Source organism: Myotis nattereri, assembly GCF_964212035.1.
Source record: "Myotis nattereri genome assembly, chromosome: 2".
Classification (NCBI taxonomy): domain Eukaryota; kingdom Metazoa; phylum Chordata; class Mammalia; order Chiroptera; family Vespertilionidae; genus Myotis; species Myotis nattereri.
Window position 1 is genome coordinate 9,331,636 of NC_138076.1, and position 11,359 is coordinate 9,342,994.

At 40.2% G+C, this 11,359-nt stretch overlaps 1 protein-coding gene across 1 annotated transcript in view; it reads left to right on the forward strand.

Annotated features, from left to right (window-relative positions):
• The window catches only part of LOC308514057 (protein FAM149A-like), a gene marked incomplete at its 5' end in the record, with an annotated part of 46,081 nt that overhangs the window by 32,254 nt on the left and 2,468 nt on the right, over positions 1-11,359 (forward strand). Inside the window, 5 exons of the mRNA XM_081084097.1 lie at positions 4,147-4,250; positions 4,776-4,985; positions 7,616-7,736; positions 8,952-9,080; positions 9,998-10,076. Of these exons, the coding sequence (XP_080940223.1) occupies positions 4,147-4,250; positions 4,776-4,985; positions 7,616-7,736; positions 8,952-9,080; positions 9,998-10,076 (643 nt within the window). The remainder of the gene's footprint in view (positions 1-4,146; positions 4,251-4,775; positions 4,986-7,615; positions 7,737-8,951; positions 9,081-9,997; positions 10,077-11,359) is intronic.

Consider the following 11,359-nt stretch of genomic DNA (forward strand, 5'->3'; position numbering starts at 1 on the left):
TATTTACTTTATATATTTAAATGCCATTTAACAAAGAAAAATCAACCAAAAAAAATGAGTTCACGTGTCACCTCTGACACGCGTGTCATAGGTTCGCCATCACTGTATTAAACTTTATTATCAAGATATTCGGGCCTGTTTGTTAAGACTAATCTTTAAAATACTTATTTCATGGAGTTTAATAGAATCACCACATTCTTTAATAGAGTGGGGACACTCAGATTTGAAACTTTCCATCAGCTTTGAGCTGTAACACTGTTTCCATATTTTTGAGGAGAAAAAATGCTTGCCCCAATATTTCTAGCCAATTTGCAGGTTACAGATGTTCTCATCTCCTCCCACCAAAGTGATAAAAGACTCAGTCAGTGAGTATACATTGGGTTCATCCAACATTATTGAGTTTGTGTGAAGTGAACTGTATTAGGTGTTTTGAAGAGATATGTAGATGAAGAAAGCATAGTCCATGACCTAGTAAAACAAGAAGTATGAAAAAAGTCAGATGCAATACATTCTGCGGATGATGTGCAAAAGCAATGTGTCTTAGGAGAATAAAGGAGTAGGAAGTCTGAGTGGGACATTTCAGGCCCATCAAAGGCACGGAGGAAGGTAAGATGGGGCATGTTTAGGGAACAGTGATTGGACTTTGGGTTAGAGGATGGGATACTGGGACCCACAGAGGCATTGTGGAAAGACCAGAGCATTTGGAATCAAGAGACCTATAGGGGGATTATATTGGACGTGTTGATTGAACTTTCTAAACTTTAGGTTCCTGATCTGTAGAATGAGGATAGTAATATGTTGTCCAAGGGATTGTGGTGAGGGCAATATTGTGTCAATATGACAGTCACTAACACAGCACCTAGCAACTGTCTTAGTAAATTTTTGTTGAATTGCATTCTTACTCAAAGACTTAGTGGAAAGCGAAGCTTATTCATGGGAGACCTTCGGTAGTACTAAGGAGTTGGGATTTTATGTGTCGCACAGCCCATCTTGTGTAGAGGGGAGCAGGGAAAAGGGGTTTGAGAGGGCTCCTGGTCTCAAGCTACATATAATTTAGCTGGTGGGAGTGCAGCCATGCCACACGCACATGCACACACACAAGATGAGGCAAACTAGTAGGTAATAGAGTGAATGAGAGGTTGAGCTTTGGGTATAGACTACAAGTTTGGAGCCTGACATCATGATTTATTAGCTTTGTGATCTTGAATCAGCCCCTTTCCTTCAAAACTGGTTTTGTTATCTATGAGAATTAAAGGAGACAAGACATTGTGTGGCATTGAGTAGGCACTCAAGTGTTAGTTTTATTATTGTAATCAGATGTTAATTATATCATATCATATTATGTTATATTACATTTCATTATATTATAATAGTTATATGTCCTTTAGCTCATAAATGATGTAGGGTTCAAAGGAAAAACAGCATACCCCTCACAAAGTAGAGCAAGCATGTCAAACTCATGACCCATGGGTCGCATGCTGCCTGCAACGAATATTTTTGCAGCCCAGCCAATATAATGGTATCTAAGAAACATTTTACTAAAAATTTCATAATTTAATTTTTACAATAGTTTGTTATACATAATTATTAATAATGAACTACAACGTTCGCTAATGACTGATTACTATAGTTGTGTTGCATTCATTTCCCTTACATTCCTTATGCGCAGGTACACCATTTCTCTCCACTAACACTAGCAGAGAATATTATAGCAGCCAACTGCCACATCTTTAGTCTTGTACTGACTTGTTTGGTGTGTGCAACAGGAAATATCTCACTTTTGGAGAACAAGAAAAATAGGCTTATTTGCATTACACTTATTAATTTGTGCAGTTATTCAGTGTCTGGTAAGTTAATGTTCAAGAAAAAATATGAATTGTTATTAAAATGTTCTATTATTCTATGTTAACGATTACTCGTTTATTTCAGCCCTTTGTATTCAGCATGTCTTTACTGAAATAAGCCTTCGTTTCTGGGAAAATTGAAGCTTTTTTTTTTTTTTTTTTTTTTTTTGCGGCCCACATAAACTTAAACCTTGTTTATTTGGCCCATGTTAGCCTTTGAGTTTGACATGCTTGAAGTAGAGTAAGACCTGAACTGAATCTTAAACAATAGCCAAGATTTGGTAAGCTGAAAAGAAAGGGGAGGGTACTCAAGGCAGAGGCGAAAATATGCCCTAGCCCAGGAGCAAGTCTAAGGAACGCCTTTGTGAGCCTGAAAGGACACAGGCCTGAACAGGGCATACCGGCCGGTGAGTACTGGTTAGAAACAGGAATACCTAACAGGATCGCTTTATTCTCCAGTGTGCAGGCTTTACAATAAGTCTGATTTGCTTTTGTTGTTGGAGTTGCTATGAGTTTGTTGTAAGTTTTGGTCTCTTGAAACTGCTCTGACAGGTTCAACATCATCTCCCACTTTGCATACTAAAATAGGCAGTGTGAATTACATAGAAGCGAACAGTGGATAACAACATGGAACCGTTAAACACCAGGCAGAAGAAATAAACTTGAGAAATGGGAAGATGTTCCCATTTCTCAAGTTTATTTATTTTGCCTGATGATATCTAAGCAATTATTTACAGATATTTGGTGGGTTTTAATAGTATTAAGAAATGTTTGCTACATCTATTTTGAGGTTCTTTTCTGGATAAATGCTGAAAGAAAATACAGGGACAACACAGGTAAAAGTACAAATAAATACTAATAGAACTTGTTTTGAAATAGTCAAAGTATTCTAGTGGTAATTGCAATAGGTCTTCATTTATTCCTCTAACATTTCTTTTTACATTTATCCAACATGAGGAAAATGTGATTGTAGTTGCTAACTCTATTCTTTTTTTTTTTAAATATACTTTATTGATATTGATTTTTTACAGAGAAGAAGGGAGAGGGATAGAAAGTTAGAAACATTGATGAGAGAGAAGCATCGAGCAGCTGCCTCCTGCACACCCCTACTGGGGTTGTGTCTGCAACTAAGGTATATGCCCTTGACCAGAATCGAACCTGGGACTCTTCAGTCACCAGGCTGATGCTCTATCCAGTAATGGAGAACCTATGACACGCATGTCAGAGGTGACAACCGAACTCATTTTTGTGGTTTATTTTTCTTTGTTAAATGGCATTTAAATATATAAAATAAATATCAAAAATATAAATCTTTGTTTTACTATGGTTGCAAATATCAAAAAATTTCTAAATGTGACACCGCACCAGAGTTAAGTTAGGGTTTTTAAAAATGCTGACACGCCGAGCTCAAAAGGTTTGCCATCACTGGTCTATCCAGTGAGCCAAACCGGCTATGGCGCTACCTCTATTCTTGACCCAGAATAGAATTCTAGTGTCAGATACCCAGTTCCTCTAGGTCTAAATATTATTTTGAATCCTAGTTGGATATATTAAGGAACTGGAATAAAGAGTTGATTATTGAGCCTTTAATTCATGCTTTCACCAATGTTGTCTAATGTCATTCCCATAATAATTCTATGAAGTAAGTGTCATTATTCCCAATTTAGAGATCAGGAAATTAAAACTCCACAGTAATCTTCCCATGATCACCAACCAGGAAGCAGTTAGAACTGGGATTTAAATTTAAGCCTTTGGATCTGGGGCTGGGAGTTTTCCAGGCACCATGCTGCTCCCAGGAAGCAGAGGGGGAAGCTGTGAAGGACAAGGGAGGGGAGGACCAGAGCAAGCTGGCCGGTCAGGAGCTGGGGCCCCTTTGCTCTGCTTCTCCTGGTGCGCTCTGCACCTGCCTCCCCCTGGGGTGCCCTGGAGGCTGCGTTCCCTGGCTGTCTTGCCCAGAACCTGTCCGCTGTGGGCGCTCAGAGATTAGAGAACATGAGGTGTGGTGCTGCTTTTCTCCCGGCTGCCAGGTCACAGTGTGTTGGTGGCATTTCTCCAGGCAGCAACCCTTGTCGCTCCAGGCCCAAGTGTGGGCATGTGTCCCCACTGTGATAAGCCTTGGGGAATTAAGCTGTTCCTTGTTAATTTCGCTCCCCACCTCTTTACAAACTCTAGTTTCTTCATGGAATGTTCCTCCCATTAGCCAGTCTGAATGTGCCGTTGCTTCCTATGGATTCCTAGCAGGCAGTCATGGTGTCAGTGGCTATGGATGCTTTTTAATTTTTATTGCTTTTACTTTCCTCAGATCCATCGCTTCTCCAACAATTTTTATAGTGATTTGAATGGTGTGATGACAATTCAAGCAAAACCACTTCAGCAGAGACCGACCCATTTTGCAGACAGGACGCAGTACGTATGAGAAATAACCACCCAGCCTCCTCCCTGTGCTGTGCACACATGAACACCCGGACTGTGGAGGGCGTGAGAGAATGAGAATCACACTCAGGGCAGGTCACGGCCAGTGTGTGAGGATAGAAACATGCTATTCAAATATTGACCACAGAAGGATTACTGTTAGGTTGGGGCAGATAAGAAAAACGGGCCCAGACAGCATGGTTCAGTGATTGAGCGTTGACCTATGAACCAAGAGGTGACAGTTCTATTCCCGGTCAAGGCACCTCGCCCGGGTTGTGGGCTCCGTTCCCAGTTGGGAACGTGCAGGAGGCAGTTGATCAATGATTCTCTCTCATTATTGATGTTTCTCTCTCTTGCCATCTCCCTTCCTCTCTGAAATCAACAAAAATATATTTAACAAAAGAAAAAGGGAATGCAGCAGTGAACTCTTAATCTTACGGGGTATAATGTTTGATCATAAACAATAAGAAACTTAGATCTTTTCTCTCTGTTGTAATTAACTTGATTTCCCTTCCCCAGGAATGAACAAGAGGACAAATCACTGAGTGTTGGGGCTAGGAGCGTTTCTGCGGCCCGCCACCGTCTGGGACGAATCTCAGACTCCTGCCGACTACAGACTCCTGCAAAGAAAACACCGGTACACAGGAGGCTGCCTTCTCTCCCTTCGGACTCACAGCGAATGAAAACCCCCAATGTGGACAGTGAGGAGGTGCTTAGGGGAACAAGACTGTAAGTCCTGCTTCTCTCATGGTAAACAAAAGTCACCGAGGACAGAGGCCCTTGTCACTTAGGGCTCATGGATTATTCTAGACAAAGCATCCTCTGTCAAACTTATGTGGACACTTTTCTAAGTTGTTTATGCATTTGAATATTGACATGAATGTTTAACATTTGAATATTTGGCATGAATTTTGTTTCAGCAGTATTTACAGCGATTCTTAGCTGTATTTACAACTTATTGGCACCCCCATTGTGTTGTCTCGCTTTGGGGACACTACCTGGACCATCATGCCACAGGCTTTCTGCAGCAAGGGAGGGAGTTATTACAGGTCCCCCTGCACCTGGCCAGTGTGACTCAGTGGTTGAGCATCGACCCATATACCAAGAGGTCACAGGTTTGATCCCCAGTCAGGGCACATGCTCCTATTTCAGGCTGATCCCCAGCGGGGAGGCATGCAGGAGGCAGCAGATCATTGTTGATGCATCTATGTTTTGCTCTCTCTCTCCCTTCCTCTATCTCTACAAATCAATAAAAACATATTTAAAAAAAATAGAAAGTAAAGGTCCCCCTGCGGGAGGTGGATGGTGGAAGCACTGGCCAGTTCTTAGCCAGTAATTGGACTCTTTCAAGATGGGTTTATAGCGCCACTTCCAGCTTTTTCACAGGTCAGTGTGTCTTGCACAGTTTGGAGCTGAAATTCCCAGATCTAGGTGGGTCTGTCCTGTTAATTCTTTTAGGACCCTTCTCCCTCCTGCGTTCTCACTGAGATTGCCTGGGACCCATTCCTCACCCACACCGGGGCCAAGAGCACGTGACTGGTTCACTCCTCTTCCTCCCAGCCTGCCTGGGCTCAACTATCAAACCTTTCCTATTTCCTATGAAAGTGAGTTTGGACACTTCCAACTGTACATTCCCTTTTACTTCAGGCCCCTCCCTTTCTGCAGACATGTGCTTTCCAATATTGCCATGCTCAAGGCCCTTTTATACTTCCAACTATTCCAAACCTATGGAATTTTAATATTCCAAAAATATACTGTGCAACTTATGTACCTTTTTTTATCTGTTATTTACACATTAAAGAATAAGATTATTTTGTCCTGTCAAAAACCAATGTTTGTCTTTTTTTCTAATACTAACATGATCTTACTATGGTAGAATGTAGTACTTTTTACATACTTTTCTTTTTTGATATATTTTTTATTGATTATTACTTAACATTATTCATATTTTCCATATTATTAGATATTTTCAAAATCACAATTTTAATGACTAGAATGTAATCATGTGGGTATGTGTAATTTATTATTTCTTTATTATTGAGGTTTTTTTTTGTCTATATGTTCATTATTGTAATGTGCAGTGTCATTGTATGTAAATCTAAATAAGGATTTCTTCAAATTGCTTCCTGGTGATGTAGTCCTAGAGCTAAAGACATCAGGTCAAAGGTTGTAGATATTTTTAAGGCCCTTGAACATTTTTTCAAAGTTTGTTCCAGAATGGTTCTACCAATTGATAGGCTCACTGATAAGACAGGAGACTATCTTTTTCATTCAGCTGCAAAACTTTGGGTAGTATGTGTATTTTAAGACTTGATAGGTCAAAAACGGTCCTATATTAATTTTCACAACTTTATTATTCATGAATAAATGAATTGTAATCTGTTTCTAGAATAGCCATCTGTAGTCTTGTGCATGACCCAGGCAATTTATTTTTCATTTTAATATCTGATATGGAAAGCCTATCATCATTATTCTTCTGTTTTTTTATGAAAATTTACTCTCCTATACTGACAAAGAACTATACAATATTGTCAAATTTTTTAAAAAGCTTCACATTGGAATTCATAGCATTAAATTTGTTGAAAATGTAGGAATAACTGACATTTTTACGATATTTAGTTTGCCCATTAGAAAACATATTTGCCTCCCCATTTTTATGATGATTCATAAAGTTTTGTGGTTTTCTGAATCTAGCCCCTGCACATTTATAATTAATTTTTTTCTTCTTTTAAAACATATATTTTTATTGATTTCAGAGAGGAAGGGAAAGGGAGAGAGAGATAGAAACATCAATGATGAGAGATAATCATTGATCGGCTGCCTCCTGCATGCCCCCGACTGGGGATCCCGCCCGCAACCTAGGCATGTGCTCTGACTGGGAATCGAACTGTGACCTCCTGGTTCATAGGTGGACGCTCAACCACCGAGCCCTGCCAGGTGGGCTTAATTTTGTTCTTTTATTGATCACTCTATTCCCCAAATTCCTACAGTGCTTATATTCAGAACCATGTGCCATAACATGTTGTTATATAAATTGCATTGCATTGTACTCTAATTATGTATGTGCTTTCAATAACGTGTAAATTCCGTAAGTGTCAGAACTAGATGTTCCATTACCTCTCTGTTCTGCCCTGTGGCTAGAATAGCTGGTAACTCAGTCAATACAGGCTGACGGCGATTGCTCAGGAGAAGGTGACAGAGCTAGCTGGTGCCAGGCCCCTCCCCACATTTGTCTTCCTGAACTCAGCTCATTTCTCTTGGAAGGCAGACTGTGATGAAGAGCTCACATCAGGAGCTGTGTAAGGTCTGTCCTCTGTCTTGACTCCCGGAAGCTCAGTTAGGTGTTGCTGTGTTCACAGGCAAACTGGCATGGACCACATGTCCTCCCCACCAGTCCACACCGCACGGAGAAGGTTACCCCCCATAGGCCCCGAGCCTGCTGAGCAGAAGGTGGCAGTTCCTGGATCTCGGCCTGTCTCTGTAAGACACATTCCATTATATTAAAGGGCACCGTTCAAACAAACAAACAAACAAACAAACAACATATAATCTTGGTACTTTGCAGTGAAATCATTAACATAAAATGTCTCCATAATCTGCTTCCTGAAAATAAGTGGCCTGTGAGAGTTTTACAGGGGCTGGCAGGGTCCATTCACTATTTTGTGAAATAAAAACATGGCTTAAGCTAAATGAGGGAGTGTATCTGTCCGGGACATACCTGGTGGTCAGGATGGTGTGCAGAAAATAGCATGAAGGTGAGGTAGGAGACAGGCAGATGTGTGTTGGAATCCTGCCACCCAGTCTCTGTGTGATCTGGTCTAAAGGAACCTCTCTGAGCCTCAATTTTGTCATCTATCAAAGGGCAATAATAATTGCTACCTCAAAAAATTGTTACTAGTATACGGATTCAATGGATGTAAAGATGTTAAATAACGACTGGCATAAATGAGGAGCTCAGTCACATACCCCTGCCCTTTTTATCAGCTCTCATTTTTCCCGCTAACTTTCCTATGTTTACTGCCATGTAGAAGCAGTCCCTTCTTCAGCCAAGCTCAGCTCAGCCCTGCAATTGGGAAAGGTCGGGGGAAGCTGTGCTGCTGGCAACAGGCACAACCATATTTCATAATGACCACACGCTCTGCTATGACACAAGTAGCTTGTGTCTATTTTGTAGAACACAGAAGCACCCAGGTTGTGGCAACATAAAGCTTAGGGAGAGAACAAACGCTGAGGCAATGTTTTCTCTTGCATTCCCTTTGCCTCCCTGAGCATAGCCATGGACCCATTCCCAGGAGATCAGAGCAGCAAAGCTTTAATATTTAAGCTTAGAATATTGAGACTGATTGTGAAATCACAAAAGAAGGCAAATATCACCTTTAAAAAAGTCAGATGCTTCCCAACTGCAGAACTACATTTTAATACAGTTTAATACTAAGAATTGCATGTAGTAAAGGGTTTTAACCCATATTTACCAATTAGGACATTACTATTTTATTAGGTTAAATAACACAATTCCATAATTAAAATATTTTTATATTTATGCTTACTAGATCTTATGTTTACCAACATATAAATAAGTTTTCAAGTAAGTGAATAAATGAATGACTAAAGGAGTGAAGCATATATAGATTATTTTTTGGGTTTTTTTTAAGGTTTGAATTTTATTTAAACAATAACATATTATCTCTCATTTAGTACAGAGGAAGGCATGCACAAAACCATGTTTTAAGTGCAATACCCGATAGTGTAGAACGATCACCTCTTCGAGGAAGATCTCTGACTATGGAACAGTTTTCAAGGCCCAGCACAACCCATACGTTCCGAGTAGGTTCTCTGTTAACTATACTTTGCTTTTATTTTTGTTTTAATTAAAATGTTTGGGTGACATTGGCTAATAGGATCATACAGGTTTCGAGTGTACATTTCCATATGCATGATCTGTATACTGCATTGTGTTAACTATACTTTGGTTTTTAAAAATATCCACCCCATGCCCTGGCTGGAGTGGCTCTGTTGACTGAGTCTTGTCCCATCACTGGTTCAATTCAAGGTCAGGGCACATGCCTGGGCTCAATCCCCAGAAAGGGATGTGCAGGAGGCAGTTGATCAGTGCTTCTCTCCCTCTCCCTTCCTGTCTCTCTAAAAACAATAAAAACATATTTAAAAAAATATCCAACCCAAGTGCCCATCAATAGACAAGTGGATAAAGAATTTGTGCCACATACACATACATACATACAATGGAATATTCGTCATAAAAAAGAATGAAATTTTACCATTTGCCACAGCATGGAAATAAGTCAGTCAGAGATAGACAAATACCATATAATTTCACTTACATGTGGAATCTAAATAACAAAATAAATAAGCAAAATAGAAACAGGCCCATAGGTACATAGAACATATTGATGGTTGCTAGAGTGGAGGGGGGATTGAGAAGTACAGATTGGTAGTTACAGAATAGTCATGGGGTTGTAAATACTGCAGAGGGAATCTAGTCAATAATATTGTACCAACTGTTGATGGTGCCAGGAGGGGATGGGGAATATCAGGGAAACACTTTGTAGAGTATATGATTATCTAACCACTATGCTGTACACCTGAAATCTACAAAAAATAATATTGAATGTAAAAAATATATACTTTTGACTAAATGTCAAACAAGGAAAAAAGTATCTGAAACAATAGAACTCATCCTTCTAACTCATCCTAAAACTCATCCTTTATTTTTCTTCTAACAGTCAGACACCCCTCGAAAAGGTTCATTGACCCTGATGGAGTTTGCTGGTCACACCTGGGCAGGCCAAGGTTTGCTGACAGGTCAGTGTTCTCCATGGATAAATAAAATGATGTAATGTGTGAAACTGTAAGTTTTGGAAAAGAAGCTGAAGATTGCTCCCTGGATGGGACAGTTGTGGACCCGTCAGAGGAAATACCAGGGGTTTGTGGGCTACACCAGACCTCAGAAACCTCTATAAAGAGCAAAACTGCACAGGCAGGCTGTGGTTGTAAAGAGGAAAACGCCCAAATGCTTTTTAATCAACTTAAGATCTCACCCTCAAAAAAAAAGGGAAAAAGCTGCCTTGTGAGTCCTATGGGAAATTAGTGTCTCCTTCAGCTGTGGAGGTTCATGCCTTTCTCCTAAATAAAACCCTAATGCTAGATTCTCTTGGAAGATCTAATGATAAAAATGCCTAATAAAATACATACATTCTAATTATTTATGTAGAGTTTTACAGATGAGTGTGCTCTTCAAAGAATAAAGTTTCTCATCAGAATTCAAGCCAATGATGTTTTAATTTTCAAACTATGACCAATTTTTTTTCCCAAAGGCAAAAGATTGATCAAAATGAACTTTTATTGTTGCAAAATACTTTTTCATCTTTAACTGCCCCTGATCACAAACTCACCATTGCTACTGCTTATATGTATGACAGGATAATATCAAATTTGTGAAATCATTCAAACACAGTCAAGGGTAGAGAAAAATAAAGCACATGGTCAAATCATCATAGGCAAGGTGACATTTGGAAAAGAACGTTACGGGAGTCTAAATATGTGGACACTGGCTCCTAAGGGAACCAAGTAGTGCTTGTCCTGTGTCACACACGTGCTTCCGTTATGACCAACATTTTTATTCAGGGAGGCCACATGGCACTGTCATGAAACCCTGGAATCAAGGTTTCTTGTTCTTTTTTTAAGACCTTTTTTTTGATTTCATAGAGAAAGGGAGAAAGAGAGAGAGAGAGAAAAACATCGATGATGAGAGAATCACTGATCATGCCCCACACTGGGGATTGAGCCCACAACCTGGGAATATGTCCTGACTGGTAATCAAACGGAGACCTCCTGGTTCAGAGGGCGATGCTCCCCCACTGAGCCGCGCCGGCTGGGCTCAGATGCTTGGTTTCCAGCCTGGCTCCGCCCCCACCAGCCCAGCAATCCGTGGGCTGCCTCAGTCTCTCCCTGGGCCTCCGTTTCTTCTCTATAACCTGCTGGCTGATAAAGTAATTATTGGAAACGTGTATGGAAAGGACCTCGCTAGATGCCGGAAAGACACTGTTTGCTGTAAGTGTTCATAGTAGAAATTATGACCATTTGTA